Source organism: Petaurus breviceps, unplaced genomic scaffold (assembly GCF_028583685.1).
Source record: "Petaurus breviceps papuanus isolate PSGF00001 unplaced genomic scaffold, PetGlider_PUasm1.0 38, whole genome shotgun sequence".
In the NCBI taxonomy this organism is placed as follows: Eukaryota; Metazoa; Chordata; class Mammalia; order Diprotodontia; family Petauridae; genus Petaurus; species Petaurus breviceps.
In genome coordinates, this window is record NW_027186304.1 from 28,555,096 (window position 1) to 28,578,797 (window position 23,702).

Below are 23,702 nucleotides of genomic sequence, written 5' to 3' on the forward strand. Positions count from 1 at the left end.
TTTTTTTTTTTTTTTTTTTTTTTGCTTTTTGGAGGGCAATTGGGGTTAAGTAACTTGCTCAAAGTCACATGGCTAGTGTGTCAAGTGTCTGGGGCTGAATTTGAACTCAGGTCCTCCTGACTCCAGGGCTGGTTCTCTATGCACTGTGCCACCGAGCCACCCCCTTTTTTTTTCTTCTTCTTAAGAAAAACACCTATTATACTGGATAGCTCTAGGGAGAGGGATACAAGGAGAAATTTAAGTGATGTAAAAATAAAAGATACCAATAATACTTTTTCTAAAGCTTCCTCATCTACAAGATAAGAAAATGGAGAAGGAAATGGCAAACCACTCCAGCATCTCCCCTCTGGAGGGGAGAGATTTGAGGCAGACAGACCAATTAGGAGATTATTGAAATTGTCCAGGTGAGAGGTGATGAAGCTGAATCTGGATATGATGAGTAAAGAGCTGAATTGGATGTCAAGAAGACCTAACACATAAATAGAATAGGATGGGGATGGGGTGGTTGCATATGAAAGAAAGTGGAATCCTAGCCCCATTATGCCTTTACTGTCTTCTTATACTCTGGTTCCCTCCATAACTTTATGATGCAACCACACTAGTTACTATTCCTCAAACTCATCTCCCACCTCTGTGTCTTTGCACTGGCTAGCCCCAAGCCAGGCCTGCTCTGCCTTTTAGTTGCCCTTAAGTTTACCCTTTCTACATTTACTTCAAATTCCTCCTTCTGCAGGAAGCTTTCCCAGCCCCTCCCAACTACTATTAACTTCACAATTGATAATACTTTCTATCTACTTGAATATACTCAGCTATTTACATACTGTCTCCCTCATTATAATGCAAGCTCCTTGAGGATAATAACTGTTTATATGTTTTGTTGCAACTCTGGTGCTTATCAGCAGCCTCTGGCACATAGTAAGCAGTTACTAAATGCATGCTGATTTAGCATCTGATTGTAAGGGTTAAAGGAGAGTGAGAAGCTGAGGATGTTTGAGGTTTTGATCCTGGGTAACTGGGAGGATGGTGGTACCCTCAACAAGAAACCAGGAAGTTTGCAATAGAGCCACCTCTATTAGGAGGGCAGATGAATTCTGTTTTAGACATGTTGAGTTTGAGATGCCTAAAGGACATCCAGTTAGAAATGTCCAATAGGCACTTGATGATGCAGACCATCTCTTAGGAGGGATTGGGGTTGTGTGTCACACATACATATACATATATGTATATATATATATATACATATGTGTGTATACACACAGAGATTATAGTTGCACACACACATAAGAAGTAGTAGACATGGAAAGTGACTCTAACCAGCTAACATTATCTAGGGAGGCTTCACAGAAGAGTGAACTTGAGGTAAGATTCTGAAAGAAAAGAGAGTACATAAAGGACATTATAGGAAGGGGAAATGGTATATGAGATCACCAAGATCTGTGTACAGCAGCAAACAGTAACAAAGCAAGTGTATAGGACTGGAGTGGAAAGCATGAGCTTCGGAAGAGAAAACAAGTGCCATTAGCATCACTGGGGGGCTAATGGTCAGAGGGCCCTAATACTATTCATAGTACCATACATTGATAATCAGTCAAGTATTTTTTGAGCACTTACTACATAGCCTTATGCAGATGCATTGAGTTGTTCATCCTTAGGACTGTAAGAGGGCCAATGACATCATGATGTCGAGGTCAAGGTACAGAGTATTGGACTGCGGCTGATCAGTCCAATACCAGCTAGGAAGCCCCTACCACAGGTTGAGTAGAAATAGTCCATTTGTCCATTTGGGATGAAGATGTCTCTAGCTTTGTGCATTTCACATGTCCTTTGTACTGCTGTGATTCTGCTTTGCTCAGAAAGCACAGCACCTTTCTTTGATGCAGGCATGCCATGCTGGGCAGAGCAGTACAATGGGATATATGGAAGTATAAGGCATAGACTCTGGCTTTTACTGAAATTGATTTGGGGAAGGAGATAAATGGTATGCAGAAAAACATTGTTTCATATATTCATTAATTAGTCAGATAATTTGACACTATAATATTATGTAGTAAGATACAGATTGATACAGCCCAGAAATGTACAAAGAAATGAGAAAATATATGTGGAACACAAATATCATGGAAGGCTTCCATGGAGGCAGGCCTTGCTTTATCTTGAAGGATAGGTAAACTTTGAGGAGCAGTCTGAACTGATGTAAGAGTGGTTAGTAGTAATTAATGATGATAGCTCACATTTACATAGTACTTGAAAGTTTATGAAGCACTTTATATGTTATCTCATTTGATCCTCACAACAGTGCTGGGTAGTAGGTCCTATTATCCACATTTTCTTTTTTTTGCTTTTCGGAGTGGGGAGGGCAGAACAATTGGGGTTAAGTGACTTGCCCAAGGTCACATAGCTAGTAAGTGTTAAGTGTCTGTATTCACATTTGAACTCTGGTCCTCCTGACTCCAGGGCCCATGCTCTATTCACTAGGCCACCTAGCCACCCCTATTATCCACATTTTACTAACGGAGAAATTCAGTCTTAATAAGGTTAAATGACTTGATTCACAGAGCTAGAAAGCATGAGGCTAGATTCAAACATGAATTTCAACACTCTGCCTGTGTCATACCTTTCTGATAAACTGAGCCATGAACTGAATAAATGTGGAATATTTAAAAATCTATTAGCAATGATTGAAAACAAAGTAGCTCTGAAGTTGCTGTGAGCCTTGTGGGAAAAGTGATGAACTGCAGGCATTTGTTTAGGCTAGAGATCTGCTCTTTTGTAAAAATAAATAAGTAAAATAAAATTCTGACTTACTCCCTATCAGGAGCTCTAGTACTCTGACTAGTTTTCCCATTCCTGGTAGATTTATGGTGATTCATTCCTTTTCTCTCATACAGACTCTCATGAAACCAAAAGCATATAATATAGATCCATGGGGGTAGGACCCTAAGGCTTTTTCCTTCAACGAGAAATTTAGAGGGTGCTAACATCATACTAAAATGATATTCTTCCTCCTGGAATTTCTTGGCAATCTGTTTGGCAGCTTAGAAATTTTATGGTATGTATACCAGGAATTGTTTCTTTCCTAGTTGCTGTACCCTTTTTCCTCTCCCCTTCCTCTTCTTTTCCCATCTATTCTCCTCAGCTGTGGTCAGTTGTCTGGTAGGACAGAAACATCACGCATCAAGTGAGGTAGACTTCCTTTCCATCAGCAGCCGGTACCTGAGGTGAGCCCTCCAAACTTATTCCAGGAGCAGAAATTACTAGTTATAGTTCAGGCATAGGAAAGATGGATAGATAGACAGACAGACAGATATGGATATCTCTATCTGTTGAGGTACCTGGGGTATGGAGTGAGGCTGACCCATTAGCTTTTTGGAGGGGGGAAGGCAGGACAATTGGGACCTGCCCAGGGTCACACAGCTAGTACGGCCACCTAGCTGCCAAAAGTCACTTGTAGTTGTTTGTTTTCTGTGACGCCCCACAAGAAAAAGCCTTGCCTAAAAATATATATATGTGTATATTTTTTTTAGATGCAGAGATACTTGTCCCTGGAAAGGGCATCCCCCATCCATGTGGGATGTGTCCTGGGTCTATTAAAAAATAGACCGGATTCCAGTCCCAGACCGGAATCGAACAATCAAGCCTTCCTAGGTGGTTGAAAATTAAGTTTTATTGATACCTTTTTTTGGTTTTGACATCATAATCATTTCTGCAAACAATAGCCATTTAATCCTCCCTTAAAATAAAGAAAAATTCAGCAAAATGCCCACTACAATGAAAATTTCTGATAATGTATAGAGTGATCTGCCCTCAGTTTTCTACCTTTTGACTATGAGGAGGGTGTATTTTCTTTCTTTTGCTTGGTACCTTAATTATTTTTTCACTTACTCAGTTTGATTCCCTTTTCGTGATCTATTACAGTCTTCTATTATAGCCATTATGTATATAATTATCATCAGGATGTATATTTTTCTTTTGTCTACTTACTTTTCTATTAGATCACATAACCCATCTCATGTTTTTCTGAATTCCTCATATTCAAATTTTATGTTGTACAATAATATTCTTTAATTCATATAGCATACATTTTCAGCTATTCCCCCAAATGATGACCATCCACTGTTTCCAGTTCTTTTCTGTCGCAAAGACTGCTAGCATGAACATATTTTAGTATATAGTTTCTATGTTTCTGTAATTCATTTCTTTTGGAGCATCTGTCTAAAGTGGGATTGCTAAGTCAAAGAATATGAACAATTTTAGTCATTTTTCCTTGGATAATTCCCAACTGTTATCACATATCACATCACATTTCAGCCAACAGTGTATTAGTATGCCTACCATTTATTTATTACCGGTTTGCTAAGTTTGCATGGTGAAACTTCCAGTCATTCATTTCCAAGAGACAACTGGAGGAACACATTTTGTAATTAGAGAACAGAACAAAACTAACCAGCTCAAAGACTGGATAGAACCTGGGAACCTAACTTCATTAGCACCATATAACAGTCAACAAAGTTAGTCAGGGAAGAAAAGGCAAAGTCTAGGGAATCCAAAATATTATAATTTTAAAGATCCAGGGAAGGGAAGCAAATGATATAATTCATTCTACTAAAGCTGAGATGTCAAAACAGAGGTGATTAATGAGCCCTGTAGATTTTTTTCCCCCCAAACCATATTAAAGTCTATGGGAAGAAATGAGAGGTGAGATGAGGTTTAACAAGCAGTTATCTGAATCAAGCCTAGTTTTATTAAGATACACAGCAATGGTGTAGTACATAGCTGATTTCAAAGCCAGGAAGACATGAGTTTATGTCCAGCCTCTGATAAAGCTGTCAGTATACAAGGCAACTAAGTTCTAGTGTAATGAGTTTCATTACCTAGGGATTCCTAATAACAAGAACCAGAAGTTTAGTCTCTGTCGCTAATTCCTCATTAATTACTAGATTTTGTAGGATGACTACCATTATGTAGCCATCTATTAGAGACTAGCTTGAACATGATAGGTACTTATTTATTGAATGAATAGGAGAGGCAGCACATAGAAGGAGATTTTGGAGTTGAGAAGGTCTGATTAAAATCCTGCCTTAGTCTTCAATTATTTATGTAACCTTCAGCAAGTCAATTAACCTCTCAGGTCCTCAGTTTGCTTATCTGTAAAATGAGGGGGATGGATAGCCTTGAATGTCTTTTCTAGCTCTAATCCTATGATCCCATGAATTTATATGATTTATAGAGGTGGGAAAGGAGTAGTAAAGAGACATCAACTTGCTCATAGTGTTCAAGGTTTGGTTACCATAATTTTATCTTTTTTTAAATTTTTAGGCACATGTCTAGATGTAGCTCTAGACATATAAAGAGCCAATGAAAAGATTTCCTCTGCCCAATTTAACTGCATCCAAAGGGATTTTCTTATAGAATTAATGTTTCTAATAAGTGATCCAGGAATTTTTTCCAAAGCATATTTAGGCAAAAAACAACCTGTTCCCTCCCCCGCCTCCACCTCCATATCTAAAATAATAGTAATTCATTATTGTACTGTTCATATATACTTCCTATAATTTAACTGAAAGATCTCATATGGTATTATAGAATATAGAAGGGACAGCAACAGCAATAATCCATAGCAATTATTCTTTTTGCAAAAATGTTCCAGGAGTATTTTCCACCCACGTTTTTGTGACAATCTAATTTTGCCCAGATTTTTTATTTGGGGCTCAACTTAGAGTATCTAGAATGATAATAGTGACTATCACAGCTCTGCCTTAGCAAGGTAACCTTAGGAATTTTGTGTTGAGGCCAGGGGGCCAATTTTAGGAAAGATACTGACAAGTTTGTACTTTGTCTTGAGGAGAGTGACCAGGAATGTGAGGAGACTTCAGACTCTCCAACTCGATAACTATTCTTAAAAACAGGGGATGTTTAATTTGGAAAAGAAGAGGGGGATAAAGTAAAATTTATGTATTAGAGGGCCTGTCATATAGAAACAGAATTACACTTCTACACAGCCCAAGTGCAGAGCTAGGAACAATGCTGGAAATTGCAGAGAAGTAAAGGAAGTGTCTACGCAAAAGGATATACTTTCTATCCAAGAAGAGTTGCCTCTTGTTGGTAGTTTCTTGTATCTGGAGTCCAAGTGAAGGCCTTATAAACTAATTTCTCAAAGCCTGCAAAAGTGATTACTTTTCAGGGACAGCTAAGTGTTCAAGGGGATAAAGTACTGGTCAGGAAGACCCAGAGTTCAAATGCAGCCTATCACTTACTAGCTGTGTGACCCGGGCAGATCACTTAATCCCAGTTTGCCTGGTTTTTCCCCATCTGTAAAATGTGGATAATAATAGCACCTGCCTCTCAGAGCTGTTCTAAGGATCAAATAAGATGATAATTGTAAAGTGCCTGGCACACAGTTAAGTACTTTATAAATATTTTATATTAAGTATGGGTTGGACTGATAATCTCTGAAGCCTTTCCCAAATTCAGATTGTATCGTTCGAAGGGATTGTGCTGACGACAACTCCTAAAGGGGGGATGACTCCACACAGCCCTCAAGAGACATGAAGGGCACCTTTAGGACGCACTACTTTGGGAGGGGGGGGGTAAGGAAGATACCCCAAGGCAATGCTGAATAAGCAAAGACTTCCTCTTCGTGGGCTTTGGAAGCTAAACGAGTTTTTCTTGCCATGACAAATTTCTAGAAAACTGATGGTGACCCCGGGAGTGAGGTGGGGGATGGAGAGGCATCTGCAACAGAATCCCACCTCGCCCCAGGGCTTTACTTAAGCAGAAATGACCCCTCCCTTTCCCGGTGATGCTCAAGGCTGCCCCCAGAATCGCGGATGCCTGGTCAGGATTTCCCGTGCCTAGGCTTCTGTTCTGGGCAGCTGTTACTACCATCATTGAAAGGCTTGGTAGAATAGGCTTAAAAAAGGCTGCAAACGGGCTCCTGGTTACCAAAAAATGCCCCTTCCTCCAAACGCGGCAACACCGGGACAGGCGCCCAAACCCGCCCTTGTTGGCGGGGATCAAGGCGAGCTTCGGGTACGGAAGGGCTGAAGCCGCAGCCCCGCGCCCCAGACCGCGCGCGCGCCCCTCCCGCGTGCACACGCACACGCACACGCACAGCGTCGCCGGCGAAGGGCGCGTGAATCCGCCGCCGGAGTAGACGAGTGGCGCCCGACGTGAGACCAGGAAGCGCATGGCCGCAAGCGGAGTTAGCTGGGAAGGGGAAGCAGCGGCCCTCTCTCTCCCCAGAACCGCGCGCCTTCCTCGTTCGCGGGCCCCGCCCCGCCCCCAGCCTTTCCGGCTTCTGCCCACCCACCTCCTCCCGCGCGCGGCGCGCCACTAAATGATCCGCGCGCGTGCGTGCGCGTGCGCAGGCGAGGACCTAGGAAGTGGAGGGGGTTTAAGAGACTCAGTGGAGTTCCTGGTTTTAACCCTTTGGCGACCAAAGGCTAACAGCTCCTTAGGTTTACGTGCCTGCGCAAGGCGGCGGCGCGCCCTCTCCCAGCCCGCACCGCGCATGCACGGGAGGTGGGGGGGGGGGGGGTTGAACGGGGGGATGGTGGTGGGGGTGTTCACGGCCAGCTCGGCATTCTGTGCTCGTGCAGGAATAGGAGGACAGCTACCGCCACAGACGTGCACAATTTCCCCCTCCCCCCACCCCGCACCCTCCCCCAACTCCAAAAAAAACACGCTAATCCCCCCCCAAAAAAAAACACTGCCCATCCAGCCACCCCAATAGCCCTGAGCCCACCTCTGCGCGCCCAGGCCTGTGTCTGTAGGGAGTACGGGCAAACGTCCGTGGCGGTGCTGGGCTGCAGGTAAGCGCGGGCTGGGCGGCGGGGCCTGGGGCTGAGGGGTGCGGGGAGAGCCGCGGGGACGCGGATGGGGGGGGCCGGGCAGCGGGCGGGCGGGTGCAGCGCCGCGGCGGGGGCGGCCCGGCTGAAGCGCGTGCCCGCCCCGGGATGTGCAAGCGGCTGGCGGCTCCGGGCCCGGGCCCGGGCAGGGCCGGGCGCGGCTCTCGCGGGGGCTGCAGCGGGGCGGACGAGCGGGGTGGCGGCGGCGGCGCCGGCGCGCGCTCTCGCTCCAGTCCCCGCTCGGGGAGAGTTCATGGCCGCCGCCGTGGCTCGCACCGTCGCAGTTCATCGGGGCAGGAAGCACGGGCGGGCCTGCACAGCGGGGGCCCCACCCTGTCTTACGGTGCCCGCTCTCGTTTGTGTGAGGCTCTGCAGCGCCCAGGCTGGGGTGGGGTGGGGGGGGGGGGGGGCGGAGTTGGCCGGGTCGCCCCCCCCCCGGGGGGGGGGGGGCCGGGCGCGGGGCCGGCGGGGGGGGCGCCTGTTCCCTGGCCGCGGCGCGGGGCGGCCCCCCGCCCCTCGCCCCAACCCCCCCCCCCCTCCCGGCCGCGGAGGGGGAGGGGGGACCCGGCGCGAGCCGGCCGGGGAGTGCGCGGGGCGCGAGCTCTCGGCTGGGCTCGCGCGCCCCTGGCTGCCGCTGCTGCCGCCAGGGCTGCTCGGCATGCCCCTCAGGCGCGCTGGAGGCGCCGCCGCCGCCGCCCCCCGGCCCGACTCTCAGCCTCGCTGTGCGCGGCGCGAAAAGACCCTCCCGCCCTCCCCCCGCCCCCCACAAACCTCTCTCTGCCACCTTTTTTGGCGGAAGCTATGGACGCGATCTGGGTTTCTCCGTGAGCCGGAAAAGGCTCTTGCTCAGTTCTGCCCTGTTTCTGTTCCTGGACCTAGAGGGGGGAAAGGAGACGCAAACCCGAGTTAGTGGGAGGTCTCGAGCCCCGCGCATCCTTCTCGGGGCCCCCTGCTGGGGCGGGGAGCGGTGAGGACGCTGCGGGAGCTGCTTGCTTTCTGTGAGTTGAAATATTGCCCCGGTTTCCCCTTCCCTTCCATGGGTAACTTTATCTGCCGTTGGCCATGCAGAAGGAGCTCGGCTAACAACTTTGCTAGTGAGGAATTGCAACCACCACGCTTTTCCCTCCTCGCATCTCCGCCACTTCCTTTGCCCAGACTCCTGCGCCAGCCACCCACTGGCTGGTACAACTTCCAGAAGCGCCTGCAGTTTTAGTCGGATGATAGAGGAACTGGAAGGGCCAAGGGCCTCTAGAATCAAGTCTCTCATTTGTCAGTCAGAGACGGAATTCAAATTGTGGTCCTGGTTTTTTTTTTCCTCCAACACCTCCTCGTGTCTCCTTTTTGGATGCAGAACTTCTATTAGAACACCAGTGATTAATTTGCAAATTTTATCAATAAGAAACAGTTCTATGTCTATAATCCTTTTCTAAAACCACAATTATAATTTCATCTATGTAGAGTGCTCAGCTTCGTTTATCCATGAAGATCTGCACTTTACATCTTAGAGCAACCTGGGGAAAAGGTTACCCCATGTTACAGGTGACATTTGAACTCCTTGACTGTAAGGCCAGCTCTGTGCGCAAGGCTATGTCTCTTCTCACCTATAGCCAGCCATATCTGTAAGTAATTAAGGGACATTAGTTCATAGCTTTAGAAGGGACCTTAGAGGTTATTGAGTCCAATCTTCTCATTTTACAGATGAGGAAACTGAGCTCCAGGGTGGTTAAGTGACTTGTCCAAAGTCATAAAGGCAGGTGTTGAATGAGATGTGAGCTGGAAAGGACCTGAGAGGCTATCTTGTATGTAGTCCAGATGCTTTATTGTACCAGTAAGGGAACCGAGACCCAGGGAGATTAACTTGCCCCAGGTCACACAGATGATTGATGTCAGAGGTAGGGTATGGAACCACATTCTCTGATTCCAGAGCCATTGCACTTTCTACTCTATAATACCAAGTAATTACACATTCTTTATGAATTTCCCAGAATTTGACTAGCTATAAAATGTGGAGCTGGAAGGAAGCCTAGAGATAATTTTGTCATACCCTAGTCTCAGAATTAGAATGGATCTTACGGTCCATTTAATCCAGTCCATATTCTCCTATGACAAGTGAAGAAACAGTTATAGAGAGGTGGAATAAAATCATGCGGCAAGTTAGTGGCAGAGCTTAGATTAGAAAAAAGGTGTCTCACCTCAAGAGTCCTCAGACATTGCAAAAATTAGCTGAATGAAGAGAGGACAAACTTGGCTATATCCTCTTGCCTGTGTTAGAGTTACTAGCTGCTCTGGCCCTACTCTTTTTTGCTCCACTTTATATGTTATATGTGCTTTAACATTTCTGGAAAGCCCATCTGCCATCTGGTTTGTCAGGCATTGGTAGTCAGGGCTCTGAGCAAGGACAGACAATCAAGGGGCACCAACTTGTCATAGGATTTTAAGCTGCAAGTAGCTTCAGAAAGGATGATATTTAACATCTTCCCCCTAATCCCCCTTTTTTTTTTTTGCCAGCTTTCAGTAGCCTCAAATTTCTTAAAGCAGGAATTCTTAACCTTTCTGTGTGATAAACTCCTTCAGCAATCTAGTGGAACCTAAGGACCTCTTCTTAGAAGAACATTTTAAAATATAGATGATTACAAAGGAAACCAATTTTATTGAAATGCTGGTATCAGGATGTTTTGGTTTTTTTTTTTTTTTAATCCAAGTTCATAGACCCAGGGCCTGAGAACTCTTGCTTTAAAGGGACATTTTTCCTTTGGAAGTGAGACAAAATGCAATTTCCATTGATTTGAGGATCATAGGCTTTTCAAAGTTGGGAATGGCTTGAGGTACAGGTGATTAGATCATTTTTTTTTTATCAGAAAAGAGGGTATTCAAATTGGTGAGGATGAAATTGATTAAGTATTTCATGTTTTTGCCTTTAATAGACTTGGCACCTTTTCTATTTAATAGAGGTTCTGTCAGTGAGAATATTCCAGTTTACCTGAATTACATGCTTTGTAGCTCAATTCCACCCAGACATTTACTCACCACTTTCTGTTTTGTACATTGCAATGTCTTCAGCGGGAATCCAATCAACTGGTTTGTATATTACTTGGAATATGGCAAAAAAACATCTTCACCTTAAAAAAGTTATTGTACTAATTCCTTACTGTGGCAAATAAAGCCAAATCTTTCATTTTTCCTATTCCCCTTACTGAAAACTCAGGCTCCAGGAAAGGTCACTGGCTATAATGCAGGAAGATTGTTCCCACAGGTGAAGTGAGGATTAGAATATTTTTGTGCTGTGAGAGGAGGATTCATGGTATTAGAAAATTTTGTGGTCGTTTTCTAATGATAAGGGTGTTGGTGGGATTTTTTGTGGCAGTCAAACATTTATTAAGCATCTGCTGCATGTCAGGCACCATGCTAAGCTATGGGGATACAAAAAGGCAAAAGGCAGTCCTTGCCCTAAGGGAGCTTACAGTCTAATGGGGGAGACCACATCAAATGAACATATACAGAGAAGCTACATATGGGATAAATAGGAAGAAATTAACGGTGGGAAGGCACTAGAATTAATAGGGCCTAGGAAAGGCTTCTTGTAGAACATGGTATTTTAGTTAGGACTTAAAGGAAACAAGGGAAGGCAGTAGGCTGAGATGAAGAAGGAAAGTATTCATGTCTTGGGGGACAGTGGGAGAAAATGCCTGGAGCTAAGACAGCCATTAGGGCAGCCACTGGATCCAGCTTATTGGAGAGTAAGGCTTAAGACTGGAAGGGTAGGAGGGGGGTAGGTTATGAAAGGCTTTGAATAACAATAAGAATTTGTATCTGATCCTGGAGGAGATTTGGAGCCACTGAAGTTTGTGGTGGAGGGTAGTCGGTGATCTGGTCAGACCTGTTTTTTAGAAAATCACTGGTGGTTGAATGGAAATAGACTAGAGTGGGGTAAGACTTGAGACATGCTATTGCAGTAGTATAGGTGGGACTGATAAGGACTTATACCAAAGTGGTGGCAGTATCAGGAGAGATTGGGGCATAGAGTAGAGATGAATCGACAGCCCTTGCCAACAGATTGGATATTGGAGGTGGGAGATAGTGAGACCTAGTTTTTGAGCCTGAGTGACTGGGAGGATGGTGTTGCTCCCCACAGTTATAGGGAAGGTGGGAGAGGGGCAGGGTTTAGAGGGGAAATGAGTTCAATTTTTGAGTTTGAGATGTCAGAAAGGCAGTAGGTGATATGAGATTGGAGGTCAGCAGAGAGATTGGAGCAAGAAAGGTAGGTTTGAGAATATTAGGCTAGAGATGGTCATTAAATCCATGGGAGCTGATGAGGTCACCAAGTGAAGTAGTATAGAGAAAGAAGAGAAGAGGGCCCTGTAGAAAATCTGTGGTTTTAGAGGGCTTGATCTGGATGAGAATTCAGCAAAGGAGACTGAGGAGCAGTCAGATTAGTAGGAAGAGTGCCAGGAGACAGCAATGACATGAAAACCTAGGGAGAAGAGAGTGTCAGGGAGAATGGGGGGATCAACAGTGTCAAAGGCTGAAACAAAGGCTATTGAAATTGGCAATAAGAGATCATTGGTAACTTTGGAGAGAGCAGTTTTGGTGGGATGATGAGGTTGGATACAAGGGGTTTAAGAAGGGAGTTGAAGGAGAGAAAGTGGAGGCACTTATTATAAATAGCCTTTTAAAGTTTGACCACAAAGAACAAAAAGAGATAGAGGAAGATAGGAAGGATCAAGTGAGGGTTTCTTCAGGATGGAGGATTTTGGGGATGGGTTTTACTGCCTGGGTCAGTAGGAGTATACAGGCTGGAAGATACATTTGAATCTGCTAGTGAGGCAGGAGACAAACAAACCTTGGTTCTCCAAAATCATGGCCAGTGTGGATTGGGTTCATTTTGGTAGTGGAAACTGAAATAACAGATACATTTCCCCCCTATTCCACACTGCCATCTACCCTCCCCCCAAAAAAAAAAAAAAGCCAAAACAAACAAAAACGAGAAAGATCCAAAGTTAGTAATAAGAGCCAAGGGAAAAATATTATTTTGATTGTGAGAATATGAAAGAGGAGGGTACTTAAATATATAAATAGAAAAATATCTGGTGAAGGCTTGTTCCTTGAAATCGAACTCTGGTTGGTTAGGGTTCTTTTATTTAGAACAAACATAGCAAATTCTTCAGTAAGCTAGGGATCTATTACATTCTTTAGACACAAACTTTTGAGAAAAAGTTTGGAATATATTTATTAAAAATTCTAAAGCCCTAGCTAGTGGTTGAAATCATTTGGCTTATGGTATAGTTGTACTTTTTTTTTCATCTTTAGAATACAGATTTTTAAAATCCTGAATTATTTATCTAGATCGGGGTGGGGAACCTAAGGTAGCCCTCTAGGTCCTCAAGTATGGCCCTTTGACTGAATCCAAACTTCACAGAACAAATCTCCCCTCACTAAAAGGATTTGTTCTGTAAAACTTGGACTCAGTCAAAAGGCTGCACATGAGGACCTAGCAGGCTATTTGTGGCTTTGAGTTTGAAGGTTCCCCACCCCTAATTCTAGATAAAACACTAAGACATCTAACATACCTTTCTGCTTAAATCTGGGGCTTGCTCTCCCACCACCTATTCTTGAGATTCCTATTGCTGCTTCTAATACTGTATCTCTTTTCTGTTTAGACAGTTGATTGAAGTCCCCGTACTCCTGTAGTGATTCCATACTTATTTTTCCTTGAAAACTGTCATAAGCATGGGTAGACCTCATTTCTTCCTCCAATAATTTCTTAGTAGGCTAAACCCATCAAATTTATGAATATGTATGTGTGTAGTTTTCCCTTAAGAAACAAAATCACAATATTCTTTGTTTAAAATTTGAGACCTTGATGATTCTCTTTTTTTTTTTTCCTCTTTCAGGTTTGGAGTATCACTGATCAGAATTGTTCTGATCTGAAGAATTTGGTGTTTTAAATCATTAAGATAATTGCCTAAATTGTTCATGGTAAATATGATATTTAATAGTTTTCAGTGAAATTTCAGTAAATTAATTTGATGTATGCTTTTTTAAAAAGCATGTTTTCAGATATAGGTCATGCAATGAAGTGCTTTTGTTCAGTTCAAAGAAAGTATAATTGCCTCATATTGATTCTGAGGGGATTAAAAGGAAAACAGAATGGTTTGGAAGAGAATAAATTCAAGGGACAATATAAAAATCATGGGGCTTAATAAAAAATTCCTTGTTAAAATGCTGAGTATTTTTAATTTTAGCCTTCAACTTCAAGGAGTACATCCAGAAAAGTAGTATCATAGTAACTACAAAGCCAAAGTCAAGCATCTATTACTTAGTCTTCACTTTTGCCAGGCACATTTGTTATAGTTCAGTCACACTTTTCTCTAGATATGGGATGTTTCAGCATACACTCACGAGGCACCATCTATCTTCCAAGTCTTCTAGTCCCTGATGATCCTTTAGTTTGCCAAAGGGTTATTTTGGACTCCTGTCCTTCCCAGGCTTTTTACCAATATCTTAGAATTTTCTTTAGTCTGGAAAGCCAGTACCCCACAATAATGGTCTTCTTCAGTGTATTTGAATGTCAGTTTTCTCCTTTTAACATGGAGTTAATACCTGGTTAACATCAAGTTAAAATCAATGAGTATTTATTGCTCAGCTACTTTCTCTGCAGTGATGTTATATAGATACAAACTGGAGAGATTATTCAGCAAGCCAGAGATCCCATCCTTAGACCTTGATTCTGTTATTTTAATATTCCGTATACTGAGGTGCCTGGATTAGTGAATAAGTGAAATGATTAAATTAAAAACATTTACTAAAAGTCTGTTAGGTGCCCAGCACTCTGCTACTCCCTGGCAATACAAATATTTTTTTTAAGAGGAGATAGCTCCTGACTTCAGGGAACTTAAATTCTAATTGTTGTTGTTTAATTGTGTTCAACTCTTTGTGACCCCATTTGGGGTTTTCTGGGCAAAGATCCTGGAGTGGTTTGCCATTTCCTTCTCCAGCTAATTTTCCAAATGAGGAAACTGAGGCAAACAGGGTTAAATGACTTACTAGGGTCATACAGCTAAGTAAGTGTCTTTCTAAGTAAGCTGGATTTGAACTCTTGTCTTCCTGACTCCAGGCCTAGGGCTTTAGCCATCTAGCTAAATCTAGCTGCCCCTTACTTTCTGATAAGGTAAGACTAAGGGAAGAGGTCTCCAGGGAAGGCAGTTTTGTTGCAGGGATGAGGAAAGTGGGGGAGGGGCAGGGTTTGAAAAGAGGATTACAAATTCCAAGACTGGTAGATAGTGAGATGATCTGTGGGAATCTGAAGCTTGGTCTGCTGCATAGGGTGGGGTCAAGTAGAGAGAGTAGGCTAAGTAGGCTGCTTATTGGGTTGGTCTCTAAGATGGAAACTGAAGATAGTGGATTAACTTCTTCATGAACCATGGACAGGTGGTCAGAAAGACACCCTGGTATGCTATGGGCACTGTTACTGTTGTAGTACATGACCTTCCTTTGTCTTTTAATTTAATTTCTTCCCCCATAAATTCTTCATAGAAGATCTACCCAGCCATTTAGAATTCATCTAATTTTGTTTTTTTTTAATAAACTATTACTTTATAGTTAGCCAAATTCCTAATAAATGGGAAACTGGAATTTTAAAAAATAGTTTAGTTATCCTTTCTTTGCTCTCTCAGAACAGTCTTTTGTATTTATTATAACAGGTCTTCTGGATTTAAAAAAAAAAGACAAACCTTTAGTTAAAGTTTATCTCATTATATCCTGTCTTGGATTATTTCATTCATTGGTAATATTTAGATTTTGCTTTTCTTTTTTCTGTAGGAGTTTTTCATCAGTATGTCTGAAACCATTAAATATAATGATGATGATCATAAAACTCTGTTTCTGAAAACATTAAATGAACAACGTCTGGAAGGAGAATTTTGTGATATTGCTATCGTGGTAGAAGATGTGAAGTTCAGGGCACATAGATGTGTTCTTGCTGCATGCAGTACCTACTTCAAAAAGCTTTTCAAGAAGCTGGAGGTGGATAGTTCATCTGTAATAGAAATAGATTTCCTTCGTTCTGACATATTTGAGGAAGTTTTGAACTACATGTATACTGCAAAGATTTCTGTGAAAAAAGAAGACGTAAACTTGATGATGTCATCAGGCCAGATTCTTGGTATCCGGTTTTTAGATAAACTTTGCTCTCAGAAACGGGATGTATCTAGTCCTGAAGAAAACAACACTCAGGCAAAAAACAAGTATTGCTTGAAAATAAACCGCCCCATTGGAGATTCCACTGACAATCAGGATGATGAAGTGGAAGAAATTGGAGATCAGGATGACAGTCCTTCTGATGACACAGTGGAAGGAACTCCTCCAAGTCAGGAGGATGGTAAGTCACCCACTACCACACTTAGGGTTCAAGAAGCAATCTTGAAGGAGTTGGGGAGCGAAGAGGTTCGAAAAGTAAATTGCTATGGCCAAGAAGTAGAATCTATGGACACGTCAGAATCAAAAGACTTGGGGTCCCAGACTCCTCAAGGTTTAACGTTTAACGATGGCATAAGTGAAGTGAAAGATGAACAGACCCCTGGCTGGACAACAGCTACCAGTGACATGAAATTTGAGTACTTACTCTATGGTCACCGGGAACAGATTGCCTGTCAAGCCTGTGGAAAGACATTTTCAGATGAAGCTCGCTTGAGAAAGCATGAAAAACTCCATACAGCAGACAGGCCGTTTGTTTGTGAAATGTGTACCAAAGGCTTCACCACACAGGCCCACCTGAAAGAACACCTGAAAATCCACACTGGATATAAGCCTTATAGTTGTGAAGTTTGTGGGAAATCATTTATCCGTGCCCCGGACTTAAAAAAGCATGAAAGAGTTCATAGCAATGAGAGACCTTTTGCATGTCACATGTGTGACAAAGCCTTTAAACACAAATCCCATCTGAAAGATCATGAAAGAAGACACAGAGGGGAAAAGCCTTTTGTTTGTAGCTCATGTACAAAAGCGTTTGCCAAGGCATCCGACCTCAAACGTCATGAGAACAATATGCACAGTGAGAGGAAACAGGTCCCCACTAGTGCCATCCAGAGTGAGACTGAGCAGTTGCAGGCAGCTGCCATGGCGGCCGAGGCAGAGCAACAGCTGGAGACCATAGCTTGTAGTTAGGTGCAATCAGAGATCAAAGGAAAGCAGACTGTATCCCCAAGAGGCAGTTACTGCATATACTTTGAGATTAAACTGGTCAAAAATGGATTTCTTAAGACTGGTCACTGTATTTTTGTGAAAACTTGTGAAGAATTGTCGTCATTGAACTGAAGACGGTGCTTCCTGGTTAGATGCTTTAAAAACTTTTCAAGGAAGTATTTCCTCAGAATTCTGACCAAATGGTTTTACTGTCGCACGTAGCAAATTGTAGTATTGTTGCCAGTTTGCTGTTCATTTTTAAAATGGTTCTAATTTGAGAACTCTTGTATAAATCATAGAAGTAAAGACAAAAACTTCATTTTTAAGTCTTGTATTCCTATTGCACTTGAAGTGTATTATACAGAGTGAATAATTGGTTACATTGATTTCTTAATCAACTTTTTGTGACTGCTGGTCGAAGCAAAATTTTATTCCATGGGAAAACAACAATGGGAACACTTATTAAGTACCTTCACTATTCAGAGTGCCATGCTAACTGTTAGGGAGAGATTCACAGTTTACATGAGACATGGTCCCAAGTACAAAACATTTAGAAGCAGAAAATGCTTGATGAATGATTGACTATGAGTTGAGCAATCAAAACGTATCAGTAGAAGTCATAAAAAGAACAAATTGATATGAACATTTGTTCATTTTGTAAGGTTTTTTCCCCCCATATTCAGTGAAATCTAGATGTTGATTGCTTTGTAGCGAGGGCTCTTCACTTTGTTGCTCCTCATCCACTTAACTGGATTTTCCTCCCCTCCCTACGTACGTTGAATTGGATTGTACAGCTGGCCGTATAGTCCACTGGGTTTATTGGTATGGCCAGATAGGAGGCACTCCTATTTTGAGGTATCTCTTGCCATGTGAAGCTTTCGTGTTTTGAAAAGTCATTTTTGAAGTAGGGGAATGTTATGATGAATGATGGCAACTGGAGATAGGAATTATGACTCCTGGAGACAAGGTTTTTTGTGTGCGTACTTAATTGCTTACCCACTTTCATCAGATTCAGTAATTGAAATTGAGTTCAAAATTGGATTTTTTTTTAAAAATTCAAGAACAAGATCTTAATATTAAGTTATAATATTTGAAAAAGAGTGTTGACTAAATGCACTTCTTCACATACCATTTGTATAGCTCATCAGTTACATCAATCTGCTGAAATCTCTGCAGGCCATGATTTATCCAGTCAAGAAGCCACAAAGTTGCAGCATTATGTAAATTAAGAATTAGAAAAAAGTCTTTTTATTTTATGTGTGTAAATAGTACAGAATTTTCATTGTTGCATATTTCAAGTAAATATGGACAGAGCTGCACTTTTTTTTGCACATTTGATTAAAATACATTTTAAGTTTTCAACAAACATTTATGACCAACATAAAAGCTGCCAGACTAATTGTTTGTTTGCTTCATTATTGCTTGCATTTCTACTTAGAAATTAAGAATGCCTTTTTGTAGCTGTAAAACCACATCTAATAATGAACTTTGTTTTACTTTCAGTGTATATGATTTATTTGACCACCTTCTTTAAAAATTCTTTAAAATTCCATCAATAGCTTGGAATATCTTCTATAATAAAACATTAGTTATTTTAGAATATTTAAAATCTAGGAAATTTACCATAATTTTTATTTCTAATTTTGTGTCACTTTTTTTTTAAAACAAACTTAAAATAATTTCCTTTCTTAATTTATAATAGCACCAGTCATAGGATAGATTAAAAAAACAGATCCAGTTCATAAAACTTTGTTGAGCATATAGGGGGGAAATTATTTATTGGCAAAACATTTTATTTTGTTTTTTTTAAAACAAAATAATTTCCTTTCTTAATTTATAATAGCACCAGTCATAGGATAGATTAAAAAAAACAGATCCAGTTCATAAAACTTTGTTGAGCATTATAGGGGGGAAATTATTTATTGGCAAAACATTTTATTTTGTTTTTAAAGTAGTTGAATTTATTTACACGCAAATGTTTATTCTCTACTAAAAGCGGCCCTATCATATTTTCTAAATTTTCTTCTAATAATAAAAATTAACATTTATAGGGCACTTTAAGGTTTGCAAAGCACTTTACATACCATATCTCCTTTGAGCCTTACAACCATCTTGTGAGGTAGGTGCTATTATCCCCATTTTATAGCTAATAGAAACAGATTGAGACATCATAGGAACGTAGATCTAGATCTGGGAAAATACCGGAGCCTCCTGAGGCCAGTCCTTCATTCACAGATGAGGAAGCCTGCCTAGAGATGAAGTGACACTTTTTTCTTTTTTCCTGTTTTTAAACAGGAAATTTAATTTAAAGTTTGTCATTTCAGTTTCAGCTTTTCAGAAACATAGTTTGGGTTCTATTACCATTGTGATGTATTTTGCCTCTACACATATTCTGGGAAGAAAATACATTTTTTTTCCTGCACACTATCACTACTTACTATGCTATATTTAGTTATATTTTTCCCTCTTGCTTGATGACAGAATTTGGGCTGGCTGAAGAAAATGAATTAGGCAACAAATGGAACACCAGATTTGAAGTCAGAAGACCTACATACAAATACCAGCTTTTCCCCTAGCAGCGCTACAGTACACTAGACACTTAATGTTTTTTTAATTTGTTTTCTAAATTTTAAAATAATTTTATCTTCCTTGCTGATCTTACAGGATTGTTGTGTGAAAAATCAGGTTAAATATATGTATTTCTATAAAGTTCTGTATATTAAAAGAACCCTTATTGCTTGGGCCCTCTTAGGTGAGAGAGATTGGAAAGGAGGAGACAGGAGAGCTCAGTCTCCTTGAGCTCCTCCTTCCTCAAATAAGCTGTCTCTTTGTTGTAGATGAGGCTACAGGACTGTTAGATTGTTTCAGTGCACCGACCTGACGTTATATGAATAATTGGAGTTATATAGCCGTCTAGTCCTGCTATCCCTGACACTGTGTCTTGGGATTTGGAGCTGGAAGGAATCTCAGACATCTAATCCAACGCCCTTCATTTTTGTAGAAGAGGAAACAGAAATGATGTGTCCGAAGTCATGTAAGTAGCTAAATAGGATTTGAATCCATGTTGCTTAAGCTTCAAATGGAAACCAGACATTCTAAATGTAGGCATTGCCTCCATGTTGCCTAAAACTCATGTCTTCCATGTCCTTTTTATACCAGACATACCAGACATGTTTTGTCTCAAGCCTCATTCTTCTGGAACAGGTCTGCACAAACTGCGGCCAGTGGGTCACATAATGGCAAATCACTTGTAGCAAACCAAAGGATTTTGGGCAGCCCACAAAAAATAGAAAAAAGAAGAAAACTTCCTTTATATGGAGAGGAAATAATTTGCAGGCCTATTCTAGAACTTCAGGAATTTCTAAGCAAAAGATTTTTTAGGAGATCTAGATCCTCGTTTTGTTTCTGCTTAGATGTGTGGCCTTGGGCACATGGTTTACTCTCTCATGGTCTTATTAGTAACCTCATCTGTGTAGTGAAAACTTTTGAGTTGCTGTGTTTTTATGAGTTCAAGATATCTATGTAGCTGCTGATTAATTTTGTCATTTCAATAAATAGGAGTAAGAATATCTAACTATTAGTAAAGGTTTCTGAGGTTGACAACCAGCTGATGTTTAAATAAATTTCCCCTCAACTTGTTTTAAAGCAAAAATGTTAGAAGAAAAGGTAGAGGGTGGGGGGTGGATTTAATAAGACTTGGAGCTGGAATGTTTTGAGATCTAGCCCAACTCATTTATCTTACTGGTGAAAAAAACCTGCAAGAGTTCCAGATTTATATTCAATTCAGTGGAAAGAACATTGAATCTAGCAGAGGACCTGGGTTCATATCCCAACTCTGTTGACAATTACTACATGTCTAACTTTGGGCAAATCAGCCTCATAAGGCCTTAGTGTTCTCATCTGTTAAAATACCAAGTTTGAACTAGATGATCTTAGATAGTCTAGATGTGCCTTCTAGCTCTAGACTTAGGATACTAGGTAGTAGTTTGAACCCAAGTCTGGTTCAGTTCAGTGCTCCTTCTACATCACCATACTGCCTTTTTAATTGTGCAAATTTAGGCAGCTCCCAGTTTACAAATGTATTACTGTATATCCATGTGTAAGCCAATTTGGATCATTGAATAAAATTTCCATAGAAATGGTTAGTGTACAAAAGTCTAATTCATAATCTAGCTGGTTCAGTGTTAAGAATCATGATAAACCCAAATTATGGATCCTAGAAGTAAGGGACAATACAATTAGAAAGATTTTGATGTTGACAAAATTTATCCATTGTATCCTTACCTTATGCTCCCTATGCTATTATTGATTTCATGCTACCCTTAACTTTAAACATTTTACCTTGTCCTTTTTCTCCAAATGCTCTGTGGTATAAATTTTTTTTAATTAAATTTTTGTTGATAACATTTTAAGTTAAAAACTCTCCCTCCCTCCTTCCCCATCTCAAACTAGAGAAAGTCACCATTTGATACATGTATGCAGATAGATGTAAAAGGATGCTATGCATACTTTTATTTTTCAGTTCTTTGGAGGTGAATAACATTTTCATTCAGTAGGTCCTTTATATTGACTTGAGTATTTCTAGTACTCAGAATAACTTAGTTGTTCACAATTAATTATTCTTTGAAAGATATTGCTGTTACTGAATACAAGTTCTTTTGGTTCTGTTTGCTTCTCTTTACATTATTTCATGTTTTTCCATGTTTTTTCCAGTCTTTCCATGTTTTTCTAGAATCAACCAGCTAATCATTTCTTATGACAGTAGTATTCCATCACAATCATATACCACGATTTGTTTAGCCAATTTCCCAATTGCTGGGCACTCCCTCAATTTTCAGTTCTCCACTACCACTCTGTGGTATAAAATTACTTGCCCTTTTCTGAAACAATTCCCATTAGTTGGAGCTAATTATCACTTGAGTGTTAAGAGGGAATCATTCTAATCTGATTAGACCAATTAACACCAATCTGTAAATGGCTGATAACTCCTTTACCTTCCAAAAGATATATATATATATATATATATATATGTATTTTAAAATGAGATTCATACGAACGTATGACATTTTTGGACAATGAGAAGAAATTAAATTGTATGGGGGGAGGGGGAGGGGATAGTCTGGTTCTTTCTAGAAGTCTGCCCTGAGATTAGGTTTCCTCTAAATTACTGCTTTTTATAGCATTCTCTGGTTATAAATCCATTTTAAAAAATATTTTACAACTCATGAAGTGCTTTCTATATATTCTCACTTGATCCTGTCAGTAACACTGAGGTAAATACAAAAGCTATAATAATCATCCCTATTTTATAGTTAAGGAAACAGGCTTTAGGAAGGTTGTCACACCTAGTGGCAAAAGTTTTCCTGAATTCCAGTTCCAATACTTCTACTACATGATGCAGCCTGCAGTGATGGCTCCCATAGTAGAGGAATGGGAGCTTGTTTGTATGTATAGGTTGTTTATGAGTCCACTGTTGGTCAGAATAATAATGTCCAATATTATTTTTTGTCCTTGGGATATGAATGACTTCTAAAAATAGTTGGTATGGAATGGCTCTATCAAATTTTATATACATATACATATATATGTATATGAACACCTTACTATTAAAAATTTCTGGCAGTGTGAATTCTTTAGATTCTGCAGATTTTAATTTAGAACTGCAGATAAAAAATCCAGGTGAAAGTATTGATATTTTCTTGGGATCAATTTATATTCTGCACTGTACTAAATTAAAGAGTCTTAAATCTTTTCCTCCCTAATAGTTTATTGTTGACAGCAATAAATGTTTTGAATTCTTTATCTTAATTTTTAAAAAATCTGGTGCTACAAATAAATACAACTTCTCTGTGTTAGTGATTTTATTTGGTGAATATTTGACTTGTAAATAAAAATAGTCTTAGGGCCATAGGGTTATTGATATAGAGCCAGAAGCATCCTTTTAGGTTTAATACTGAACCATTTTAAATAATTCATAATAAACATTCCACAATACAAAAACAAGTGAGTTACTCCCTTTCTGAACATTCTCTTAAAGTAAATAGAATACTGCCATTCAGTTTTATTTCAGGGGCTGAGTTCTTAATGTAAAACAGTGTAGCCTTCATTAATTAAAATGTTCCAGGAAAAGGGAGTTAAATCTATTGGTTAGTTTAATTTTCTGGTTAACTGAAGATTGAGAAAATACTTTTTCTTCTCTTGTTTTTGAAATTCTGAGATGTTGATATTCTTTTCTGTTTTGGTGAATGCATCCTAATTAACAGTGGTTTTTTTAAGTTTTTTTTTTTTTTTACAATTGAGGAATTTGTACTGCCTCTGGTAATTCTGAACATCAGTTATGATTGTATCATATAGAAAATATAAGAAGTTAGGCTGAATGTATATTCACCTCATGAGAGATCACAGAAGTTATTTTTTTAAATGCATCTTTTGATTCAGCTTGATCAAGAATGATTTTTCTCTTCATGTTGTCAAGAGCAAAAGGGGAAAAAATAATTTGGTTTTGCTCCTATTAAGTTTTAAAGTCCTTAATACAGTGGTAGATCCCAGCAAATTGCTGTCTAGGAATTTTAGATTTTCTCTTTGTATCTACTCTGGATTTGAATTTATTGATGCAAGGCAACCATCCAATTGTTTTTTTGTTTGTTTTAAAGTAAGGAGTTGGAAAGAACTCCA

At 40.5% G+C, this 23,702-nt stretch overlaps 1 protein-coding gene and 1 long non-coding RNA gene across 5 annotated transcripts in view; one reads left to right on the top strand and one right to left on the bottom strand.

The window, feature by feature from the left end:
• The window catches only part of LOC138170398 (uncharacterized), a 42,970-nt gene extending 34,252 nt beyond the window's left edge, over positions 1-8,718 (bottom strand). Inside the window, exon 1 of the long non-coding RNA XR_011170602.1 lies at positions 8,619-8,718. This is a non-coding gene — a long non-coding RNA (uncharacterized lncRNA). The remainder of the gene's footprint in view (positions 1-8,618) is intronic.
• Positions 7,647-18,636, top strand: ZBTB14 (zinc finger and BTB domain containing 14). Of its 4 annotated transcripts, none has more exons than XM_069099689.1 (3): positions 7,647-7,811; positions 13,739-13,823; positions 15,666-18,636. In XM_069099689.1, exons 2-3 carry the CDS (start codon positions 13,821-13,823, stop codon positions 17,007-17,009), a joined length of 1,347 nt encoding a protein of 448 aa, XP_068955790.1. In that variant the 5' UTR covers positions 7,647-7,811; positions 13,739-13,820; the 3' UTR covers positions 17,010-18,636. The 4 variants fall into 4 exon arrangements, with proteins under 4 accessions (XP_068955790.1, XP_068955792.1, XP_068955791.1 ...); XM_069099691.1 differs by lacking the exon at positions 7,647-7,811 and adding an exon at positions 8,078-8,208; XM_069099690.1 differs by lacking the exon at positions 7,647-7,811 and adding an exon at positions 8,708-8,845.
• Positions 18,637-23,702: the final 5,066 nt, after the last annotated feature.